At 36.6% G+C, this 25,322-nt stretch overlaps 1 protein-coding gene across 3 annotated transcripts; it reads right to left on the bottom strand.

The window, feature by feature from the left end:
- Positions 1–3,636: 3,636 nt before the first annotated feature.
- LOC122281616 (nucleolar complex protein 3 homolog) lies at positions 3,637–24,123 on the bottom strand. 3 transcript variants are annotated; one of them, XM_043093274.1, is made up of 13 exons: positions 23,846–24,123; positions 23,013–23,182; positions 22,683–22,888; positions 22,160–22,368; positions 21,258–21,360; positions 13,346–13,509; positions 8,867–9,005; positions 7,975–8,151; positions 7,756–7,892; positions 6,039–6,362; positions 5,236–5,375; positions 5,031–5,128; positions 3,637–4,335 (listed from the first exon to the last, which is right to left on the bottom strand). In XM_043093274.1, exons 1-13 carry the CDS (start codon positions 24,007–24,009, stop codon positions 3,835–3,837), a joined length of 2,532 nt encoding a protein of 843 aa, XP_042949208.1. In that variant the 5' UTR covers positions 24,010–24,123; the 3' UTR covers positions 3,637–3,834. The 3 variants fall into 3 exon arrangements, with proteins under 3 accessions (XP_042949208.1, XP_042949209.1, XP_042949211.1); XM_043093277.1 differs by having other exon boundaries at positions 4,242–4,380; XM_043093275.1 differs by lacking the exon at positions 6,039–6,362.
- Between the last annotated feature and the right edge of the window lie 1,199 nt (positions 24,124–25,322).

The following is a 25,322-nucleotide window of genomic DNA, read 5'->3' as shown; positions in this document are numbered from 1 at the left end:
GATTTAGAGGGAGTTTGAGTAAGTAAAAGTTTAATGAATTTGCTGAAAATAAAAAGGGGGTAGCAGAATATTGAGGGGGAGAACTAAGTACTGAACATAGTTATTGATGATAATTAGAACACTCTTTTTGTAGGTTTACATTACGTCTAACCTTTGATTATTATTGAGACTAATTTCAAAGAATGTTCAGTCATTTCTTCTCATTACTATATTAAGAATTTCTTCACGAAATCTTGGTTTGCTGATTGTTTTTGTCTTAGGTACACACTACATTCATCAAGTTGATTTTGTGACCAATCCGCCAAAGGGGAAGATTGTAGATACAACACTTTCATCAAGTTGGTTTTGTCACCAATCTGCCAAAGGGGGAGATTGTAAAGGCAAAAATTGGCTAGAATTAGATGACTATATGATAAGGCTTATCTTATCATTATATTTGAATTTGTTGGATGAATGTAAAATAATTATTGATTTATCTCTAAACAATGTTGAGTCTATCTAGAAGTCTTAGGTATTGTTTAGATAAGACATTGAGGTTAAAATAGAGTCTTGGTAGAGCTGTATATATCCAGAAGAAAGCTGAACAGAGATTAGTCAATACAGAAGAATGTTATCGCAAAATGTTAGCAGTCCGTCGGAACAAGTCTTCGCGACTATTGCTAACCGTCAGCAAAATCTTACTGTGACTGGAACTCTTTCCAGACTTTCTATTTAAAGTTATTCGGTTTTGTATCTCTGCAAGGAGTTTGAGCCACGAATTCTAGAGAGTATATTCTGAGCATTTATGAGAAAAAATTCACTTGAGAATTTTCATAAGGTTTTTCATCTCTTATTGAGTGTGATCGTGCTTTAAGTATGAAGTAACATCGGGTGGATTTCAGTCTCTGAAGTTCCAGAAGGGAAGCCAACATTTGAAGATCGCCAGAGATTCTAGCTGCTACTGCGATAGAAGACAAACGAGTTGTTTGTCTAGGCAAGTAAGAGAGTCGAATTGCAAAGGTTTTGTAATTGATGATTGCTTGTAGTTGTTCTTCAAATAATAAAATTGATTATCCTGAGTTTGGCTGTCCCGTAGGGTTTTATCTTTAAAGAATTCTTTAAAGAGTTTCCCTTCGTAACCAATCGTTGTGTCTTGCAAGTTTGATAATTTATTTTAAATATTTGATTCATTATATAATCTTGATAATTAAAATCTAACCAAATTGTCTATCACGAAATTGGTAGACAATTTCATGATTTACCGGGGTACATTGGGAATTTCAGAAATTAAAAGGTTGTTTAAACAAAAGGCATCAATGAACTCATGTATATATATTAGTTAATAATGTAGGCATAGCAATTTTATAATTAAATATATAGTATATAACCTAATTACTTATATCTTGCCACTTATGCCTATATATCAAATATATTTCATAGTTATATGTTATTTACTTAAGTACTTATGTTATTAAATTTTAATAACTATTCTATAATTTGTGGGTACGACTTAATAATTTTACATGCTAATATGCATAAATCATATATGAAATATTGATATATACTATCATATTATGTATATCGTATTAGTTATTTATGTAGACATATACTATATGGATAAATATAAACAAGTTACATATTAACTATTTAAAGATTTTTCAATTTTCCAATTCAATAGAGGGTATATTTGTTAGTTATAAGAATTCCACAAAATTTTGAATTCTTTTATAGTTTTTTTAATTAATAAATTTTATTAAAAAAAAATAAACAAATGGAATTGAATTGAGTTGACTCAAGCTCATTTTTGGCTCGAGCTCGAGCTTGGCTAGAATCTTAGCTAATCGAGCCAATCGAGCTCATTTTTGGCCTGAGCTCGAACTTGGGCAGTGTAGGTCCACAAACACTGTGACGACCTTATGAAGACAAGAACGAAGAGTTAAAGGGACTGATAGTTTTAGAAAAGGACAGCTCATAGTACAAAGGCGAGCAATGTAAAGGACAAGATCGATACGGATGTGAGAGGTTTCCAAGATAACATGGAGGTGCTCAAAGGTTGAAGGTGTCGTATAGAGAGGTCCACACTTCATAAAAGATGTCAGATCTGAAGTGAGCCGTGGGAAAAAAATATTACAAACCTACAAAACCATATCGTCTAATCTCATAGGTATGGTTCAGCACCACTTGGGAAACCCTTATTAAGGAACAGATTGTGGACGATTTGACTAAAGGCAAACTGAAGAGGAAGTGCATGCCTTGTTTCCATTAGTCTCTTCCATCTTGCAAGGCCAAAGGGCAAATAAATGGATGAGATCAAAGGTCTACTATTCAAGCATATCTAGACTCAAAATGACGTAAAATATATGACTGATAATCCCCCCAAGTTTAAAAGGAATTGGATAAAAGTCAAAATCTCACTTTTGTAATTGTTAAGTGTTTACCCTTGCATCCAATTAGGGTTTTCAAGAAAGCGATTGACTTCAAGGGCGCGAAGGAAGGAGCGGTGCAAGCACTACTATAGTAATAGAAATACTCTTCAAGTAGATTAGTTCATATGACCATATTGGAAATGTGGTGTAAATGTTGTGAGCATATCATAAAATTAGGCTTTGCATATTCTGTAACTCACATTTTACATGAAAATAATATATCTTCTTCATTATATTTATTGGTTAACTTTATGCTGTGATTTTGAGATAATAAGTCTGAATTATGCGAATTGATGATGTTGTGATTTTCGAGTGTTGAGTCTTACCAAGTCGATCATAATGGACGGGTTGAGGAGTCCTTGCGCTATTCCTAAGGCATGTTGCCACGAGTTTCATGTGTTGAGTGATTCCCCGTGATAATCGAGGTGTGATGTATTTGTATTAGTCTCACTTGATAACACGGGTAGAGAGATTCTCTAGCTAGATTATGCATTGTCTTCAAGTTGGTTGACTGGGTAGAGAGATTTTCAGGGTTGATCGTGTGTTGTATTCGGATTTGTTGATCGGGTTGAGTTGGTTGGTTTGAATTTGGTGAATGAGCTCACATGTTGGCAAGATAGAGCAATTCCCCTAGTTGAACGGGTGGAACAACTTCCCTGATATGATTTATATAATGAGATATTGTGGACTTTGGTGATTCCTTGCTCTGATAATGATATGTATACAATCGTTTTACAAAAAAGGTGATTCTTTACCATGTTTATATACTTGAGTTTTTTCAAACGGTGATTCCTTGTCATGACCCATAAATACGTGTTTCTACCCAGAGGGTGATTCATGATCGTGCATAAATGTGTTCACTAATTCATTTATATGAAATTGCGCATGCCTATGTATTGCCAGTATCTCTCACCAACACTATCATGAGTTTTATCTTACTGAAATTTCTTAACAATTTCACTATGATAGTCCAACCTACAATTTCATTTACTAAAACGGTAAATTTTATTGCAAATGTAGCCCAGACAAAGCTTCCCGAAGAAGAATGACCAACCTCACCCGAGTTCCGTGGTCTTATTAATTCGATCAACTAACATTTTCCTTTTCAGGAGTTGATATCCTTAACGACATTTTCTTTAGCAGGAGTTGGATAACCTTGACGACACTTGTCCTCGCCATAGTTAAAAGTAGGTGGATGGGGAGGGAGGCTTGCAGGAGGTGAGCCACTCCCTTGAAAAAACGCAGAAAATATTGTAATATAACCACCATAAGTAGAAGTTGCAACCACTAAATCTCTAGAAAAAAACAACTGTAAGACCTTACCAAGAGGAAATTGAGATTTTAAGAAACATGGGAACGAAAAGTAGGAAAAAGAACAAATTATACAACCACCCAAAATTTCTTGAGGCCCAAAAATATCCCAAAATGCTCAGCAATTTTTCTCAGTTTTCATGGGTTTTGTCCTTCCTTTTTTCCTTCGCTGCTTCTTATGTTCTTCATAGAGCTTTAGGTAGAATGTTGTACGATCTAAGTCGCCCCTCAATCTTTCGTTCTCCTTGATGTCACGAAGAAGCATGAAATGTGTAGAAAGTTTCTTTCTCACCTCATCATCGCTGACCAAAACTGTATCTGTAAGTGGCGTAACACATGCTGATCTGGAAGACCCACTACCTCTCTTCCGCTTGTTATTCAGTTTCAGGCTGTCGCTTTGTAGGTTGAATGACTCTCCTTCAAGTGACAGGTCAAAAAATGCTTGTTGAGGAGAAATGATAGAGAGATAAACTTGGTTATGTCCAGTGCTTGTGCTTGAAACGCTTGAAGCCATTGCCGAGACAGCTGGGTGATAATGCTTAGACAGAAGGTTGAGCTCCCAAAGGACTGAAGCGAGAGCCCCGCTTAAATTGGGGTCTGAAGCATATGGCCGATATTTCTGCACGCACAGTCAAAATTTCAAATAGGCCATCAATGCAAGAGCCTTGTAATGCCACAAGCCCGCCGTAGGGACATAAAAGTGACAAAAGACTACATTATAATCCAACTCAAAGCAACTTTATGCAAACAAATAATATCTCCACAGCTTTCATTTCATATTGTTTTTACCTTTTTTAGCCATTTTGTTCACTTCAAGCACATATATGTCCCAAAGCATTTGAATCACATGTTACATGGCATTGAAGCACATAAAAAGAAATTCATCTCATCTTACAAGGCACTCTGATAAAGTCCTATGTCCAAACAGAATTTGACACACATATATCCAATAGAGGAAATACATACAAGAAATAGTGAAATACACCTGGAAATCAAAGGGGGAAGAACGAGGGTTCTAAGGAATAAAATTTTATCCTCTGCCACTGATTTCTCAAAATCTTTATAACTCCAATCATTGTCAGAAAACAGTGGTTTTAAGAAAGAAAAACCCCATATATTTTTTTTGAGAAAAGTAAGAAAGAAAAACCCCATATATGTCAATAGAAAAAGTATATCTACCAGACGAATGAAAAAGAAAAGTGTTTAATATCATGCGTTATCATCATATTAGAACATGAATATATAGCAAGAGGTTTTAAACTAACAAGTACGTCAATGTCATTTTTTACTGTTTCTCAAGAGCCAAGACCTTACCGCAATGCTACCTGAAACCGAGCCTCCTCCAGCATCATTTTCCAACAGATTCCGGCATTTGACATTCTTCTGAAGAAGATGCTTTAATGTGACCAATGCTGCGAAATTCCAGAACAGAAACATAAAATCAACACAGAATAACAAGGTATTTTTGCTAATAAATCTTATAACAGCAAGTAAATAATTTTCCAGCCATAAAAAATACCAGCCATGGACTCTGCAGATCCAAAGCATAATGAAAATGTGGCTAAACGCTTTACAAATGCAGCAGCCTTTTGCATATCATGCTGTCTATCTTCACACAACATCATCTTCAGAGCTTCAGCTAAAACCCCACCCTGATCTCTGATCCACAAACAAATACAATTACAAATGAAATGGAAAATTTTATTAGTACAGAGCAATCAACCACTTGAGGGAGGAAGGGAGGGAGCGAGCGAGAGAGAAATTGGATTTGAGGGATGAGACAGAGCATACCCAGTCCCCAACCCAAAACATAACACTAAAGACTGAAAATAAAATGAAGATGGTGATGATGAAGGAAATAAACAAGAACATCTGCAAAAGAAAAACAGAAAGGTGGACAAAGCATTCATTTCTACAAGCATCTAACAAGCGTAAAGGCATAAAGATGGGGCCACACAGGGACAGCATTGCAAATCACTTACAGTTTAAGGTAGATAGGTACAAAGACGACCAAATTTCCATATTTCAATAATATGGTACAACATATCAATGTAAAAGTGTCTTAGATGCGTTATTTCTTTCATCAGCAATGCAGTCAGTTGTAAAAACACCTCTCAAAAATTTGAAGCAAAGTCATTTTGTAGTCAAGAAAATTTATGGGCTGGGAACTAAAGAAACTGTAAAAAAACTTAAGTAGGGGTTGTATCACAAAGCTCTAACAGCAAAGCAAACAAGTTTTGAATATAAAAACTTTCCTTAAAGCAAGCAGAAGAGCACTACGCATCCAGAACAACATTTGGAGTCAGCACAAAAGCTACTAACCTTCCAGGCCTGTACTCAAGTATAAGATTGTAAAGCTGAACAAAAAAGTCATTTAAATCGACATTCAAGGCATCAAGATTGCTCCTCATCACTTTAAAGGCAACAATGCAGCACTGGAGACGCTCAGATACAGTAAAGCAATTTTTCTGAGAAGAATCGCCAGAATTACTCCCGCCAGAAGCCAGCCTTTTTAGATAATTCATAAGATCGGCCATGAAATCTAGGTCAATTAGATGCGAAAATTTTCCTAATCCTTTCAAGCATGGTGCAAGCAGCGGGTGGGACCCAGATGCACCAGAAACTGGACTAACAACCTCTTCATTGCTGCAAAATAAAATAAGTGAAAATATTAAGCTACTCTAGTGCATGTAAAATGCAAAAAGAACTAAGAAAATCTATCTACTTTTTTTTATTGGCACCAGGTGTCTGAGAACAAAGTCTTGATTAATCCTAGGGGTGCACAGGTCCTCGATAAGGAGTTTCCCGCAAGTACATATCAGGTAATTCAAGGGGAAGTTTCCCTAGTCTAATGGCCCCTAGGAATTGTTTGCACTCAAAAGAATTTGAACCTTAGACCTGGAGGAAGCTTACCACCAAGACCAAGGTCTTAATAACAAGAAAAATTGACACAAGCTTATGGCTTGGATTAATCAACTATAAATGAGGACTCGATACAACACATATCCAAGTTGAATGGAGTCAAGCATTCTTCTGGACATTATTTCCAAATTATCTGTCAAATTAAACTGGATGAATCTATTGAAACCAGGATTGGTTGCTGACTCCAATACTTTAAAATCTAGGTGCTCTCAAACATATATATTTTTTTAATGATGAAACCTTGCCAAGGTAAGGCCATATGCTGAGCTACACGACCCCACCCACCAGAACCATATATTAGGTAATCCAAGGAAATGAGTACAGAATCAAATCCAAGATTTCTGAATCTACAGCTCATCTCAAGGACCACTAGGCTGCCCCTTGACATGTCAAGTCACATTTTAAATGAACAGGCCTTTTCGTCACAAAGGTGTGTTGAAACCCATGGGCATGTTGCTCGTTTCACAATCCAGAAGCAACTTCTGATAAGTATGAACCATGTCCAAACTTCAAAAGGATTATGCTAATACCCTAGCCATGAGTGAAAAAAAAATCACCAATGAATTATTTCCACTGGTTTTTATACCATACAAGTTCAACTTCACCAACCACAGTCATTATCATAAGATTCATATCCATAAATATCATGCCATTCAGCCGGTCCAACAGAATTCCAAGCCTAACTACGGCAAAAGTGACAACAGGAGTGCAAGTGCTGGGGAATCCATTTCTAGAGTAAAATCAAGAGCATCACCAAGCACCTCACGTGGGGAATGGTGCTCAATTATATTTATAAAATAGGTAAACAACAGCCAACACAAATAGACTATTTCTGAGATTCCACATGCAAGAAATAACAACAGGGCAGAGGGTTAGTTGCCTCATCACACAAGCATGTGGCAGTGTCATATTTTCCTCAATCACATTCTAGAGTTTTGATCTAAACACCAGAGACATGGCTAATACACATGCAAATCTGATCCAAATCAAAAGTGGAGATGTCCTCACTTGCTCCAACTTATGCATGTTAATGAACTAGCCTCTTAGTGAGAGGAAAGAATGGGTTATTAAATTCATATTATGCCCCATCCCCAACAGTAATAACAAGGGAACACACCTGGAAGCTTTTGGCTGAACAGAATGCTTCAAAATGCGGAAGTATGTCTCAAATACAGCAGAAAGTGTCTCTGATTGCATCCTTCTCTGCTCCATAACATCTGGCATAAAAGAAGCAGCCTTATAATCAGCAGCAACCTGCGTAAAGCATCATGATGAACTATTAAATTAGAAACAAAAGAAATCAACAAAATAATGTTTCTTATGGATGAAGGAATACCTCCTCTCTCATCTTTGTCATCTGTTCTTTCCGACTTCTCTTTTTGTCAGTGTCTGGCAATTGGCTTGGCTCCTCAACATGTTTTCTTTTTCTAAATTTCTTGTTTTTAACTCTGTTATTCTCATTTGTTTTCTCGGGCCTCCCAAGATTGTCATCAAATGACAAAGACAAGAAAACCTAAGAAACAGTAAAAGAATCATAAATCATTGACTAGAAAGTAATCCAAAGAATATTTTTTTAGTACACAGCTTGGTTCTATATCTACACAATGCTTCAAGCATATTGGGCTAATAACAAGGAAAGTTGGTCTCATCAATTAATGTGTCACAAATATTCTCAATGGTAAATGTTGAATAGAATCTAACACCAATTTATCCACTTATATACCTTAATGTCGACTCAGCTGTAAATAAACAAGATAAATAAAAAATACAAGAGAATGATAATTCATAATAGAATAAATAGAAAAGAGCAGATAAATCTCAACGAGGCTATTCATTCCAACAGACTTCTCTTGAAAATTAAATTGCAAGAATCTTTGAAAGATTTACCACTATAATCCCAGAAATCCAATAAAGTATGAACAATTAAATCTTAAATCCATTTTTTGTACAGCTTCCAACTGTACTAGTAGAAAACATATTCGCAGATATATTCCGTCTGAAAAAATCATTACCATCCCAACGACAGAGCTGTAGTGTTCAATCAATAGTTTCCTAAAAATAAATATTGATTCACAATACACTGGGTTTTGTGTCTCCAACTAAATAAATGTCCAGCGAACTCAAAACCAAGTTGTATCCACGAAAGCACAGATTAAATAAGGCACACAAGCATCAGTTAATGGAAAACAACATTTTAAAATGAAAACAGAAAAAACAAAAGATTCTACCTCAATGGAATCAGGATGGAGTTGGCAATTATGAGCTTTCACATGATCTGCAATCAACCGAACAGCCTCCACAGTAGCTTCACCACCATGTTTTCCCTCATTGGTAAAAAGGGATGTAATTGTAGCACAGCAGAGTTTCCTGTCAAGTAGTAGATATTTTGATATGCCAGAAAGTTTGACAAAGTAATACTTTTTATAGCATGATAAGTTCTATTAATTAGACAATATAATGTCTCTTCCTTGAATTATCCAAATTAAGGAACATCCAAACAAAGAAAGCCACTCACAAGGGTCAAATGGTCTTCCAAGAAAAAGTAAAACTGTCGTGGGAACTAACACATGTATGACTCAATGTATCTTGTCTTCACCATCTTCTCTTAATCAAAGAGGAAAACCATATATAAAATGAGGTATAGATACCTCCCAATCTTGTGCTACTCAGATCTTTTGTTTTTGTACTCTACTAACTCCTAGAAGATCCATTCAATTAATAGTAATTGAAGAATGCTTAGTGTCTGTTCGGCATGTCTCTCGGATAAAATCCACTTCCCATTGAGGAGTCATTTGAAAGCTGTAAATAATCAGCCACAAATGCCTCCAAAACCTTAAAAATGTTGATAGGTCCCCAAAACCTCTTCATGTCTACCACCGATCTCCATAGGCTATCTCATCCATTGTCATAGTGCCAAATCCACTTTCCCAATAGAGCTCTACAGAATGTAATCAATCTATGACACCCAAACTATCTTCACGTTCTAGCTTCTCAAGAATACCCTCCCAAATCGACTTGGCTTTAAAGTGTGCTCCCAATGGAAGGACTAGGTACATCATAGGCAATGAAGATAAGGCTAGGTTGTATACATCATCCACATCGCCAGGTGATAACAACTGCTAAGGCACTCCTCCATAATGATAACAAACAACAAGAGAGAGAAAGATCCCCCCGACGCAACCATCCAAGTGGACATCGCCCCAAACTCACAACTCTACAACATATACTGCAAAAACTCCTAAATAACATATGACCATACATGTTGTATAAGTCTAATTGGCAAGGAACATCCAGCTCCCCCAATCTTATTCTACCATCCAAACAATCGTTAATAATAAAAGTGAGTTTAAAAGTTGCCTTCCCCTGATAAAGGCATATTCAGATTGAGAGGTGATGATTTCCAGCACAATCTTCAACCCATTAGCAAGGACTTTAGCGATAATTTTGTAGAATCCACTCACAAGAGACATTAAGGCTCTTCTCAAATTTCAATAATGAGTGAAATTCAATAAAAACCTTCATGAGATCCTCCTTAACAATGTCCCAACAAGCTTGAAAGAAAGCCATTGTGAAGCCATCTGGGCCCGGTTATCTTTGTCCAACTCTTTTAGCAAGCTAAGCACATTGTCCTCTTCAAATGGCCTCTCTAACCAAGCTGCACTCCGGATGGTTGCTGTTTCGATAATAGGGAACACTCTCCGGATGGTTTTAGGGCTTTTTTCTTTCATACATTGTTGCTTTGGGCTTCTTCTATTGTATTGAATGGAACAAGTTTTAATGACTTTTATGATACTTTCCATAGCGCGTAGTTTGTAATTAGGCTCTCTCTTGTATACTTCCTGTGTACTCGGGCTTTGCCAAATTACGCGGATTAATAAAATCTCTTTTTTACCTATTAAAAAAATAAATAAATAAAAAAAGAATCCACTCACAAGACTTATAGGTCTAGAGTTTGATGTCAAAAAAAAAAACTTGCATTCATCATAATAACGGCTATAGATCTCTCATTAAGGCTTTTAAAAAATATTCCCTCTGCATGAAAATCATGGAATCACCTCATGAAGCTTCCTTCATTGCATCCCAATAAACATGGGAAAATGCCATGGAACAACCATTGGGGTCCTAGGGCGTTGTCTCCATTGATATCTTTTACACCCCCAACTTGTATTCCTTAAATGGCCTGCCCAACCAACTTGCCTCATTTGCTCCCAGTGCCACAAAAGACAAGTCATCCAACTTAGATCTCTGGCTAAACTGTTTATTCTACAATCTCATGTAAAAATATACTATATGTCACTGATCAGTCAATGGTTGGATAGTTCTCTTCAAGTACATGGCGGAGTTGTTTCATTGGTACAAAATGGCCAACTAGTGTAAAAGCTTTGTACATCTATCACCCTCCCAAAACAACACAGCAGTTTATCTCTGTCTACAACAATCCTCTTCCAAAGGAGCAAGTCCTTCCACCTCACTAGTGAAATCCTTCATATTTCTCTTCAACATCCAAATCCCTTTCCCTTAAATGGCTTCAAAGGTGCTCAATTCATCTAGAAGAAGCTCTTTTAATTTCCCCCCCCCCCCCCCCCCCCCCCCCCCCCCCCCCCCCGGGGCCCGGCCGCCAAAAAAAAAAATTTGCCAAACCCTTCCTCATTACAAGCATTCAAATCACCTTTCAAAGCTTCCAGTCTACGGTTCCAGGACATAACTTAAGTGTGTGCTTGTTTGACTGAATTAGATGCTGAAAATGACAGAATAGCTACTCCTTTCTAACATCCTATTCTGCCAACCACAATGGCCATAGGGTGGTAGGGTCACCCATTGTGGGTGGCCTCATCCAACCCTGTTGCAATTACTTGGGTAGCATAGTCACCCCATGGCTGGGGGTTATTAACCATAGGTCCATATGGCGATCGAAGGGCAAGGTGGCAGTAGGACAGCCCAAGAATACCATTCCATGGGGCTGCTGGGCCACCCCCATGGGCTTTTGTAGGTGGCCGGCCACCCAAAGTGGGGATTGCCCATCATATTGTTCATTTTATTTTTGAACAACGATGGCTTCTGTGGGTATAAAAAATTTTTTGAATAAGTAAAAAATATTATATACATCAATAGGAGTAACCAAGTACACAAGATGTATACAAACTTCGAGCCTGCTGGGTAAACCAAGGCATTAACACCACTAAGCCAGTGGATGCCTTTGGTTTTTAGGAATCTTGCTAAATTTTGACACACTGGATATTTTAGGAATCTTGCTAAATTCCAGTTAAAGGGTATTACATTTTATCACCATATAAAAGAATAGGAATGGGCATTCTGAATCCTAAAGTAATGGAATTTAGGCATTTCTCAATCCTCTGAAAATAAGAATCCTATTTTGCGAACCAAATGTATCCTTAGGGAACCTTGAAAGAAATATGAATTCCACATATTTACCTTATCTACAATCCCCTCAAATTTCATCCACAGTGTCTCAAACTTGAAGTATCTTCCACACCTTTGAAAATGCCCACAACCAAGGAGAGACTAGGAAATTGATTCAAACAAAGTCTCGATAATCCACTTTATGCCACTCAAGGAATATTGCTTCCTTTCCCATAGATTGGGTCTGGAGTTGAGGTATCTATCAATTCTTGACCAATAATGCATATCCTAGTTATTAGATCATGTAAAGTTACCCCTTGCAATCCGAAGACCAATGAGACTTTGTTCAACAATAAAGTTCTAGAATTCCACCACTGGGACCTTTCACTTGAAAATCAGGTCATGTTGGAATATCTCACAATGCAGGAAGGCAGCTCCCACCAACTCAATCCATATAAGTCTTCTAGCATGACGAGTTAGGACCATAGACTCGTACAAAGGCCCAAGTTAAGTCATCTTCCACATTTCTAGACAAACATGGCACTGTGAATCCGGTGTCATTGTCAGTTTTTTCCACCACTTTTTTATCCCACACTCAAAAATCCCACTTGTGCACCTATTGAGTCCAAAAAGCACAAAGCTACATGTTGCCATCCCCACAAGCTAGGAATAGTTCTTTTGATCAAATGTAGTTTAGTTTTGGGAAAACTACTGCACTGGTTTCTGGGGTTTAGCCTAATTTCAAATTGATCATTGATGTAACAAAAAAATTATTCACAGAGATCCCAAAGATAATGCCCAAATACTAGATTAGTCATTAGATTAGTCCTTGAAATAACACCATGCTTATTGTCGTCTTCATTGATGGACAACCACCCATGCTGGTTATAGAGTAGTTACTAGTCAGGACCCACTGTCAAGTAACCCCGAATCTGTGAAATGCATCCCCCTCACAAGGATTAGGTAATCAATGGCTTTTCACCAATGGGACGTGGCCCCTGGCAATTATTTGCACCCAGGGGTTCGAACCTTAGATCTGGAGGGTGCATACCACCAAGGTCCAAGAACAAGGCCCTTACCACTTGAGCCAACCCCTAGGTGTTCGCTTTTGAATGAAAGTCAATTCCCCAATTTGCGTTTCTACTGGTTTTTGTCAAATTATGATTCCAACATTAGCCCTTAGTGGCTCTCAAACTATTACTAATGAGAAGTTGAGAAAGTTTTTCTATGACGAGGAATCCCAGAGACCATGTGAATACAGCGTCTTTTACCCTTTAAACCCCAACCCACGTAACGCAAAGAAATTGATAAAGTAAAAAAGCAAAAGGGTGTAAATATATCAAAACCTCACAACATTATCAGAGGAACCTATGTTTCTGATGACAAAAGCTAACAAGCTCCCCCGGAAATTGAAGTGTGGGACTGCATCAAGCAAGGTACAAATACAGCGAACAGCAACCTGCTGAAATGAAGGCTTCTTTTCCAGCACAATCAACTTCTGTAGGAAAGCCTGTATGAAGAAAAATAAAGCTATCAGCATATCGTGATGAACCACCAAGTTGTTAAGATAATATTAACGGTTAAAAATAAGAAACGGGAGCAAAAAATGCTCATACATTCTACACAAAATATCTTACTGATGAAGCCAATACAGTGACCTAAAATTTGGTTCATCCACAAAGGCATCAACTAGGACAATGAATAAACTAGAAGTTCAATGAAACCAACAACCATACTACCTCAAACTAAATGGACTATGTTTTTAATCCTAAAACACTTCTGTCAAAGAAAGGGTCCATAAGACAGAACCTATCAAACTTCCCACTTGTGGAATAGACCCAAGTACACATAAAGCAAATAAAAAGATCACAAAAGATAAATATTAAAAAAAAAAAACAGATTAAATAAATAAAAATAAAGAAAAATCTTTAAGTTTAATAAATACCATGAAAAGAAAGGAAGAAAATGAAAGACCTCATCTCATATAGCAATCTCAAGAACAAAAGGAGTAAATTAATCATTGAAAGTCATATGCACCAAAACGTCAACTTAATTCGTAAGAGAACAGTGTTTCAAATCAAGAGAAATTCTATTTTTAGTCCTGAGTGGGGACTGCTTGTGCAGTCTCATTGATAAATGAGAATAAAATGAGAAAAAATATCATTTTAAAAAGGATATTATTGTAATTTTAAAATTTTTTTTAAACATAATTGCATGGACTTGCATAAACAGACCCCAAAAATGGGGACTGTATATAGACTTAACTCTTCAAATCAATTAGCGTGGTGCCTACCAAAGTGACCATAAATTCGACTCGTATTTACCATACAAAAGACAATGTAATAAATCCATGATGTATGCATTCCCCTCCAGAGCATTAGCATTGGAATAGGCAAAAGCAAATCTAAAATCTAGCTAATATCACATGTTTTGCCTTTTGCCCATTCCATTCAAAACCTATTTCCCACATTGGATTATCCATATATTAGCCAAAATAATAAAAATATATATTATAATCTAATATTTTTTATTATTTTTTACCTAATTTATTTTTCTCATATTTTGCAATTCTACCAATCATATGTCAATTAATAATCAAATTATTGTTAAACAATCATATTTTCAATGGTCATTTAACACTAATAACTACAAATTTTGTATATGAGTGTTCCATTTGGGGATGCTGTAGAGAATGTCCCCGGGGGGGGGGGGGGTGTGTTGTTCAATAACTTTGATAGGTTGGTAACTGTCAAAACAATTATTGATCCAGACAATGTCTTCACAAATCAGCAAGGTATTCCTACAATGTCCCACGCCGGTTTCAATGCCTAAAAAAAAGTACTGCATTCCTGAAATGTGAAGTTTTAAATAAGGACAAAAATCAAAACTGTATGCTAGTATCTCACCATGTGCGTGTGACCGTTGTGCATGTGGGAAGGGAAGGCTCGGGAGGGAAGGGAAGGAAAGGGGAAAAAAAAAATCAAGGGAAAGAGAGGTTCTGTGCGTGTGAACATTGTGTGAAAAAGAAATAATAAAATAACTTTTGGCTGAGCTACAGTAGCAGGCCAAATATGACCCAAGCTCTTGAAACACAGTAGCTCAAAGTCAAATATAGGTGTTTTTGAGCATATATTAGGCAAACTGTTGGCTTAAATTGAGGATGCCTATTCCAATACTAGTGCTTAGGAGTAGGAACCCTATTCTCATCAGTCTTAATGTAGCCCAAAAAAACCCTAACTATTACTTATAAAAAAAAAAAAAATGCTTTTTTATTTATTGGCACTAGGTGTCCGGGAACAATCCAATGCAGGTGTTTTTGAGCATATATTAGGCAAACTGTTGGCTTAAATTGAGGATGCCTATTCCAATACTAGTGCTAAGGAGTAGGAACCCCATTCTCATCAGTCTTAATGTAGCCTGAAAAAAGCCTAACTATTACTTATAAAAAAAAAAAAAAAATGTTTCTTTTCTATTTATTGGCACCAAGTATCCGGGAACAGCGTCCCGACTAATCCCGGGAGTGCACAAGACCTCGACAAAGAGTTTCTCATAAGTGCACCTTGGGTAAATTAAGAGGAAAATCCCTCAATCTAATGCACCCTAGAGATTGTTTGCACCCAATGGAATTCGTTTTACTAGTTTTTCCCCCTTGCTGCCTCCTTCCAAACCCTAAAATGTCAAAAAAAGAAAAAAAAAAAAGCTTCATTTTTTTTCTTAGTATACAAAATTTTATTGATCATAAGAATATGTAAGAGCCTAAATACACAAGACATATACAAGAGCATTGCCTATGCATGCTAGTTTAGCAAAATAAGAAAGTGAAGAAAGTTCATGCCATTAAAATCAATTACAGTCAAACAATGGTATAAAGTATCGAAAAAGAAAGATCTAAACTCATCCATAAAACACACCATAAAACTGCAGTCCTATCTACTGGCCTCCCTTTTGTGATTTAGGCAAGTTTTTCTCAAGGTTTCTAAATATTTTTCATCCAGGTTCAAGTTTATATATTTAATAACATTCTAATGTATTTCTGCATCTCTCTTAAATGGTTTGTCATGTAAATCATTGCAAGACTCAATTCTTCCAGCTAAATTCATCAAAAGCTCAATATCAGCCACTCTCAGTGTTTTTCCTAGGATTATGATGGAGGTAAAGGCCTAGATTCACTCCCATAGTGTTATTTTATAAAGTTATTGTGGGGTTAATGATTTAGAATAGCAGAAGAATGAAAAATAGCATTTCAAAAGTGCTATTCGGCCTTCTAAAATCTTCCAGCAATAAGATTAGACTGATTTGTAATTTAAATAGCATGGGTTTTTCATATTTTTTAATTTTATGGTGCATGGATGCTTACACAATGATTTGAAGTCCTGCATGCCTAATTTTGAGTTGAAACACAAATTTTATAATCTGTCCAGACCTGTCCTTGCTGTTGATTCTAGTGTGGAGAATACAGGCTAAATATATCACCATTTTGTTTTTTAAATAGCTTTGAAGCATAAAAAAATATCAATATTAAAAAGTGTGCTTTACTTCAATCAAGCACACGCTTGCCCATTGCACCTTGGCTCCAGATGGAATGAAAAACAACAGCAAATCCACAAACCATCCCTAAAATTTATAGATCTAACATCCAATAACAAATCCAATAAATTACAAAAATTAAAACCATCACAAAAATTTTTACAAAATCATGGCAAGAACACAAACCGCTGTGGGTTTGTGAAATAACCCGCAACCATTCGTGGCTGTGGACCGTGGTTCCATGGCCACGCTTCAACAAGAAGAAAAACTTAAACACTATGGGCTAACAAGGAGAAGAGGAGAGGAGAGAACGGCGAAGGGAGAGAGACTAAGAGAGAAGAGGAGAGGAGAATCGAGAATTCGAGATGAGATAAGAACGGCGTTGGGGGAGAGAGAGAGAGAGAGAGAGAGAGAGAGAAATTATGATTTCTTGGGTTAAATAGTCATTCGTAAGTATAAAATGATGTCGTTTTATACTTACGAATTTGGTTTTTTTTTAAATATTGTGTATATATATATAAACGTTGGCCAGGCGGATGGGATAAACTCCAACCGAGCCAGGGCCTATCCCAGGCCCCGCACCCCAGCTGCTAAAAGTGAGCATTTGCCTCAATGTTTTGAATACCGAACCGTACCAACTGGTACAGCTGGAATTTACCACGCTAAAACAGTTACCGGCATAGAGGAGGTAGGTGTTTTGTACCTGGATCAAATACCAGCCATTTCAGTGGGTGTTGGTCAATACCAGCTGGTTTTTGGTGTACCGGCCAAAATTAATGTATTTTTGTAATTAATATAAAAATCCTAGTTTTTTCATAATTTTCACTCCAATTCTCACATTTGAAGACTATTTTCTTTAACTTTTTTTAATCCTCTTTTCTCGAGGACTAAAAATCAAATCCCTACTCCCCTTTTCGTGACGAAGATGAGTATTTTTTTTTTTAATAGTTTGATTGAAAACTTAAAAGTATTATTAAGTTTTATAAATGTGTTTTTAACTTTTTAAGACTTGCATTGATGTTATTTTGAAATATTATTTATCTATATATAGACTATCCCGAAACGATACAGGTATCAAAATATTTTGTTTCAGTGCCTTAACCGAAACGATCATAGGAACGGTATTCAAAACTTTGATCCACCCGCACACCCCCGGTCTACGGAATGGGTGGGCGGGGTAGGAAGTGGTGAAGCCCCACTGCCCACCAATAGTCTATACACATCCTATGTATTCTTTTTAACATTATAATTCTATTTTTGACTTGTCAGATGCACAAATACACATAATGTTTAGAACACGACAAGAAAAAATCTAGATTGCAAAAATTAGACTATCTTTGAAAACATTATAAATCTACAAGTCTACAATCAGTCCATTGAATGCATTTGTTTCAGTTGTCAAAATTGTGCAATCATAAACAACTGCTGAATCTTTTGTTTTTATAAGTAAAAGTTTAATAATACTAATAGGCATAGCCAAGTACACTGGATGTATACAAGAGAAAACACCTAGTTGGGTTGCAGAAACAGAAACAAGGAAAATGATCCTAACAAAACCCTAGCCCAAGCCCAAAGATGCGCCTACCCCAAACCCCCACCAGTGCACCAATGCCTATCCCACCAAACCAGTTTTTGCCCATACACCAAGCCGCTATAAATTCCCCAACACACTCCTCAATACTTGTAAGCTCTAAACGAGCCTACTAAAAATATACAATTGGTTCTGACTTCCCTCTAGTCCTCCCTCGATTAGAACTACCTCCTTTAGCGTCATAGTTGATTGCGCAAGTAAGATGCTTTAACTCTCTGCTCTTCTTAGATCTTGATTTTGAGCCAAGTATATGACCCACCTCTATAATAGTGAGTAGCGCTATGAATTAGTCCTCAAATCCGTCACAGGTAATTCCCACACTATTTATCTCATTTACCTTCTCCAAAACCCAATATAATGATGAATCGGCTATATTGTTAATCAGTAGGAGAGATATCAAGGGAGCAATATCTTCTGCCGACTTTGCTCCAAACAATATGCCAGGCTCTAAAGACGACTCCTCACAAGGCACCAATGACAGCCCCATCCCTTCCTCCACACTAGCATCTTCTCGATCCCCTTCACAACACCATTAATGTTGTCACCACCTTGGCTATGTGTCAACCCACAAGGTGCCTGAGAAGGTACCAAGGAACTGGTTCCCTCCAACATGGGTGGTCGAACCATGGTCAGCAATACCTGAGGTTCCATTGTGGGTGTCGTTGATTCGACGAATAGAGCATTGACTGTGCCACACGTCGACGAACTTTTCCAAGTCACCCTTGGTGAGAGGCAGTCCGTTTCAGCCATCTCCATGCCAATACCCGAGGTAGAACCCACTTCAAATGTAGATGCACCCGCTTCTCCTTTTGACCCGCCACACTCACTTGGGTCTACATATTGAAACTGGGCCAAACCCAACTTTCTTTTTTCCTTTATCTAATCTTATAGCATTCGGCCCATCACTTTACATGCCAAGCTCACCCTTATTGTGCTTTACAGCACATTTACCACCTCTTAGCACACCTAGCCCTTCAAGTTATGTTGATAACATGGAAACCTCTACCTTCAACTCAGCAAGCTGGTTTTGCATCTTGTTTAAAGTAAACTGCATGTTATTAGGAAGACGCAAACCCAAGTCGAACCCTTCTAACTTGGAACATGTCCATGTGAAATCTGTAAAGGCTGCATATCCTTTTCACTGCTTTCCTCCTCACCAATGTGGTTGCATGTCGGGCTTCACGCCGATATTGTTGTTCTCATGAGCATATAAATTATTTTGGCTTTTCCCCAATGAATGGAAAAGATCAACGAATCTGCATAACTCGACAACAAATTTCTCCCAACCTAGGCCTTCAACCCCATCCGGCACGACTTGAACCCCCCGCATACCTCCACCATATTCTGTTACCATTAAGAATCTACCATGTAGGTTGGAGCATCATTGAGCCACAAAGCCTCTGTTTCCTTCACGCAAGTGTTTGATGAATTTTGTTTGTCTTTCTGCCTGAAGCACAACTTCCACCATCTCCACCAGCCACCCTATACTACTACAATTTATAATTATAGACCTCCTAACCCTTCTGCTCATCTCCACAATTTTTATAAAGGACCTCCATGCCTTTGAAAATTTGAAGGTCTTGGATTCCACCCAAAAGCGTACAAACCGACCAATGTTGACATGAATACTAAGTGAAACAGAAAACTATTTCTGGTAGTCAGCACTGGAAATATCCATCTATGTTCTCATTCCACTAGAGCAGCAAAACAGTGGTCAGAACCTTCAAATCAGGAGCAGAAGCAAGTTCAGCAATACAATGTAGAAAAATAAGCAAATATGTGCAAACCCAGAACTTCGAAAGCTTCTTTGCAGCGTGAGAGCGAGATATAGTGCGATGATGGAGATCCTATTTGGAGACAGAAACTTCCAGCGATGTTGCCTCTCTCCAGAAGCTTTGTCGATTTAGAAGCTAACGCAAGATCTGTGCAAGCCCAAAACTTCGAGGAAAGAGAGAAAAAATCTATACTCACATCGACCGTGAAAGTACACTGGAACGCCGAAGGTTAGGGTTTTGGCGACCTCTTGTTGATAAGCAGTCTCTATCACTCACTTTCGGCAACTCCAGACAAGGACTGTCACCGGAGAAGATCACGATGCCTGAGTGCTGGTTACTCCCAGCAGAGTCGTTGAACGCCGTCAACTCTTTTCGTGTGAACGGCACAATCAACGGAGCCGTCGGTTGAGTGGGCTGCGCGACCACAAGCTTAGGGCCCATGGGTCAAGAGAAAAAAGTCAAGGATTCCTGTAACAAAAGGAACTTTAACAGGAGCTCTGAGACTTGTGTTTTGGAAAGGCTGCTTTGGTATCTGCAACTGATTATGTTGTTGTCATATCTTCTGGTGTGATTTGATGTTTGTTGATGAAGGTAGATTGATGAATCTTCTTCAATATTTGTTACATCAATTTAGGCAAGTGCACTAGAAATTAGTAGTACTTTCCTCAACCAATGCATTGTTATGAATTGAGTACGTAAAATGGTAATTGGTTTCATCAAAATTTTAAATGCTTAATGTGGAGCAAATTAGGCCCCGTTTGGATTGCAAGATAGTCTCATCTCATCCCATCTTATCACATCTCATCCCATCTCATCTCAACATTCAAACACCACAAACACAAACACTTTTCAATTTCAAATATCAAACTTTTTCATCTAATCATTATCCAATTATTATAACTTTTCCAAACTTCAAAACAAAACATAAAAAATAATTTAACTCTTTCAAATCCCAAAACAAAAATAAGATTAAAAAATTATAGTCTAATAATATTTTAACTTCATAATATTTTATCCAACTTTTTCTCTCTTTTCCCAAAACCCTATAAAACATCTTAACTCAAACCATTTCACTACTATTCACAAACTATTTCTATCATTCACAAATTTCTCCTCTCATCTCAAAATCGAAATGAAGTCTTAAGAGTCTAATGAGCCAGACAAAATTATCATAAAACAATGCATTAGTATCAATCTTAAAATTGATAAGTACCCTAAAATGCAAGAAAAGAAGTTTTGGCATTAGAGCATATTTGGCATCAAAATACATTCTGAAGTCTGAAGGAGGAAACAAATCTGAAGCAAGCTTCCAAACCCAATTCGGCTCTGAAGCTCCAATTCTATCTGAACAGAAAGAGTACCAACCTTGTATACAGATAGAAGTGTTGATTCATAGTACCGCATCTTTTTAACAGATTTAGAAACCTTCATTTCAAGCTCCTTTTCAGTGGGAAGCCTAATCCGGTAGCTGTCATACACAATAAAAGGATGTGTAAGAAACCAACTTTTTAATGCATAGAGAAACAAAAAATGGCTGTAAACTAAATGTACAATGTGCATACAATGTCGGTAATAGCACTAGGTGCACAAGAACAAATGTCGATTATGGTCTAAGCACACACCTGATTAAAGTAAGTGTACGTTACTAAAAATGGTGTATAATAACAAAACTTCCATTAGATATGATAAAAAAGGTTTAAAAAAGACGTTCATACAACCAAATATCAACTCAATTACTAGAGTATTTTGCAACATGACAATCAAGTAATCAACTAATTACATAAAATTGAAGTATAGAATTTCATATAATTCTCTTGTGCTTTACTAAATAAACACATCCATCATATTTGATAATATAACCACATTAAAGTACATGGTTGAATCAAAATCTACCAAAAAGGCCATGACAAAAAAAGATCCAGAATTTTTAGGTATTGACTATATGTTAACATAAGCAATCAAATATCAATAGCCAACAAAGGCTATGATATCGGGTTCAAAGTATACACATCACATATGACAATAAACAGCAACATGTACATAAATAATCTTCAACATCAACTAAATGCCTGAGAATATTTGTTTAAATTTGAAGAGATGTGCTATTTTTTATTTTGGAAAAAATTAAAAAAATGATTTTTATGTGCTTTATGCTCACATGAAAAGCACCAATGCACTTGGCTTTTGGTAAGTAAACACTTTGGCCATGGCGCTTTGGGCTTATGCAAACTTTTACCAACACATGAGGAAAAAAGCAGGGGCCTTACCCAGGGATGATATCCTTAAAAACAGCCAACAAGGATAGGACTCCAAGTTTCACAATCGCATCATCATTATCTTTAGAAATTTGTAACATCTCCTTTAAAGATTTAATATTTGACTCCGGATCTGCAAGCAGCGCCATTCCCAGCTCTGCAAGTTTTTGCTTCTTACTTTCAAATGCTTCTTCAGCTGTGAGATCCTCTTTCACCTCAGCCTACGCATACAACATGGATTACTTTATGGGATATGCAGCACATAAATTCAAAAGAATAATTTATCTGTTGCCGAAACAGAATATGAGATCCATAAGATAAGTATATACATATAGAAACTAGAAGTTAGAATCAAGATGTCATGCACATGGTTTGCCTTTGCAATTGTTGGAGTTTGCACTCATCATGCATTTTAAGACCTCGAACTTGTTTATCCGGAGGGCTTTCCTCATTCAAAATAAAAAATTTTCCAATTCTTAGCAATACAAAACAAAAAGAGAAAAAAGGCAGAATGATAGAAAAACTCAGACAATACCAGCACCGCTGCTTGTGACATTTGTTGTACTTCCTCTGCTTTATCCAGCTCCTTCCCTTGTTTCTTTGTCTCTTTCTTCTGTTTTTTAAGCTTTGCTCTCCTTTCTACTTTTGTCAGCTTCACAATCCCTTTATCCACACTATCACCTTTCTTATCCTCACCAGTTTCTTCCTCACTGTTTGCACATAATATAGAGGTCTTTTGTACTGCATCGTGTAATGACACAAACCAGTCACACACATAGGAATATTGAAGCTCTTTCATTGAAATAGACAAGACATGCATGCACACACACGCAAACAAAATAGGAACAAAGAGAAAGAATTATACGTGTACGATAGTAGAGTTTTCCATCCAAGGTCTTAACAGGAAGGGCATCTACAGGATCAACCTGAAGCCCACTCTCCACTTTTTCTTTCTGCAATGCCTTCTTCTTTAATCGCTTCTCATACAAAGCTTCCAATGCATCTTCTTTCACATCAGCTACACGAGTAACATGCCTTTGCACATACAAAAAAATTTATCAAACTCCACACCATATAAACAAAATCTTCAAAATACACACACACAACACATACATAATAAACAGATATGGTCAAAGATTAGGATTTGTGAATGTTTGTGTCTGGGTGTGCACATGCATAAATTTGCAAATCATGTCTACATTTGTGGTACATATTTACCAATGTATATATATACGCAGCAGTAAAACAAGTTTCCTAAAAGGTTTGAGTTTCCAGTTTGGAGAACCATAAATATAGAGGTATGACATAAAATTTCAAAAAGAACACGATGTTTTTCACAAATATTTTTACTTCTTAACAGCTTTACAGTTTATATTATTCATTATGGTAAGTTAAATTTAAAATTTCAAGAATAGCGTAGTATCTATAGAATAACACAAACACAAACATTCCGAACAAAAACTTCGTCATGGTCTTCCACATGTAGATAATAAGATATCAACATCATTTTGTTGGTATTCTGCATGAATGTATCAGTTTCCATAACTATAACCAAAACTTATTGCTGGCATTCGAATTAGCTTCTCTCTGTTGAAGAATAAAATGCGATTAAGCATGTAGAAAACATTATCACAGTGAAATGCCTAAGGTTCACATCAAATGAAGAAGCAAGCGGAAGAGAGAATAGACGGTGCGGACTTGGTGATGGATTGGGTGTCCAAGCGGGAAACGCCGACGGCGTAGTCGCTGTTCTCTTTGACGAACTGTAAGTCATCGTCGGAGACTTCGATTTCTTCCTCCAATATCTCCGGAGGAAGCTCCGGTGGAAGTACTATCTTCGGCTTCTGGCTCTTCTTTCCCATCCGGAATCCGAGCTGGGAGCACCACCGTTTAACTACAGCTTTGGCGTCGTTTGGGTTTCTACTAGGGTTTTAGACGCGTGAGGGACGAAGAGACCGCGCGAGCCCAATTTTGTCTTTTTCAAAAATTTAAGAGCAATACTTGTATTGTCGTAGCACGTAAGTACTGTATAATTAATTTAAAAAAATATTATGTTTATTATTAAAATATTAATTTTTTATATAAATTTTATATTTATTTATTTTTTTAATTAAAGTAATTATACAATGCTTAAGTATTCAAGATTGTAAATATCACATTTCAAAAATTAATAAGATGAAATAAGAAAAATAAGAAATTGATGAGATTAACTAAATGAAATGAAAATTTTTCTAACAATGAAATAATTTGAATTAAAATATTTTATAGAATTTAATAAATTTAAAAAGAAAATTTAATAAAAATATTATAAAGTTAAAATATTGTTAAAATATAATTTTTAAAATTATTTTTATTTTGAGATTTAAAAATGTTAAATTGATTTGTGTATTCTATTTGAAAGTTTGAAAAAGTTGTAATGATTAAATGAAAATATTAAAAATTTAAAATTGAAAAGCGTTTATCTTTATAATATTTAGATATTGAGATGAAATAAGATAAGATCATTTATAATCCAAATGGGGTCTTAGAGCACTGGCATCCAGCTCCATATACATTCTTCTTCTCCAAATTTTGAGATGCAATTTGAGGAAAACTTGCATCTCATCCTCCTATCCGATTTCCTATTTTAGGGTTGATGTTTACGCTTGCTGCAGTAATAGATGGGGAACCATTGTACATCATCTTTTCTATTTTTAATTATTTTTCCCTATCTCTCTCTCTCTTCCCCTCCCGCATCTTTGATGTCCCTTGCATCCTAGTTGTTATTGGCTCTCTCTTGCACTCGTCCATCGATAGCAACCCCTCCAACATTTTTCACAATAGTAAAATTTTGTCTCAAAAACTCACACTATAACCTCACAATAACCATTTCATCAATCAGAAACTCACACATATAGTCCCTGTCTCTCAAGTTGTAAGCTCTTAGAGAAATTTTGTACTCTATTTCATTTGTGCTCTACCATTTTGAGTCTTTGTAACTCCATTGCTAAATGTTAAGATAAATCTTGAAAACCCTAGCTTACTAGACCAAAAAGGTTTTTGTGTATGTTTTTCTAGGATTTCTATAATGGCAATTTTTGCATAGATTTTGGGGAAAAGAATTATACAATGAGTGACCAACCCATCACGAAATAGTGCTTGTATGATTTATATTTTGTGAAATTGATGTGTTCTG

This window comes from Carya illinoinensis, chromosome 11 (genome assembly GCF_018687715.1).
Source record: "Carya illinoinensis cultivar Pawnee chromosome 11, C.illinoinensisPawnee_v1, whole genome shotgun sequence".
NCBI classification, from domain to species: Eukaryota; Viridiplantae; Streptophyta; class Magnoliopsida; order Fagales; family Juglandaceae; genus Carya; species Carya illinoinensis.
The sequence above is the reverse complement of the archived record's forward strand: the minus strand, read 5'-3'. Positions and strand labels throughout refer to the sequence as shown.

Excerpts from the sequence above, each read along its gene's own strand:
- LOC122281616 (XM_043093274.1), bottom strand. The coding sequence starts at position 24,009 with ATGGGAAAGAAGAGCCAGAAGCCGAAGATAGTACTTCCACCGGAGCTT. Across the intron at positions 21,361-22,159 it reads TTTAAGGATATCATCCCTGG|CTACCGGATTAGGCTTCCCA; the intron begins GTAAGGCCCCTG and ends TGTGTATGACAG. Across the intron at positions 5,376-6,038 it reads CTTGAGTACAGGCCTGGAAG|AGATCAGGGTGGGGTTTTAG; the intron begins GTTAGTAGCTTT and ends TTTGTGGATCAG.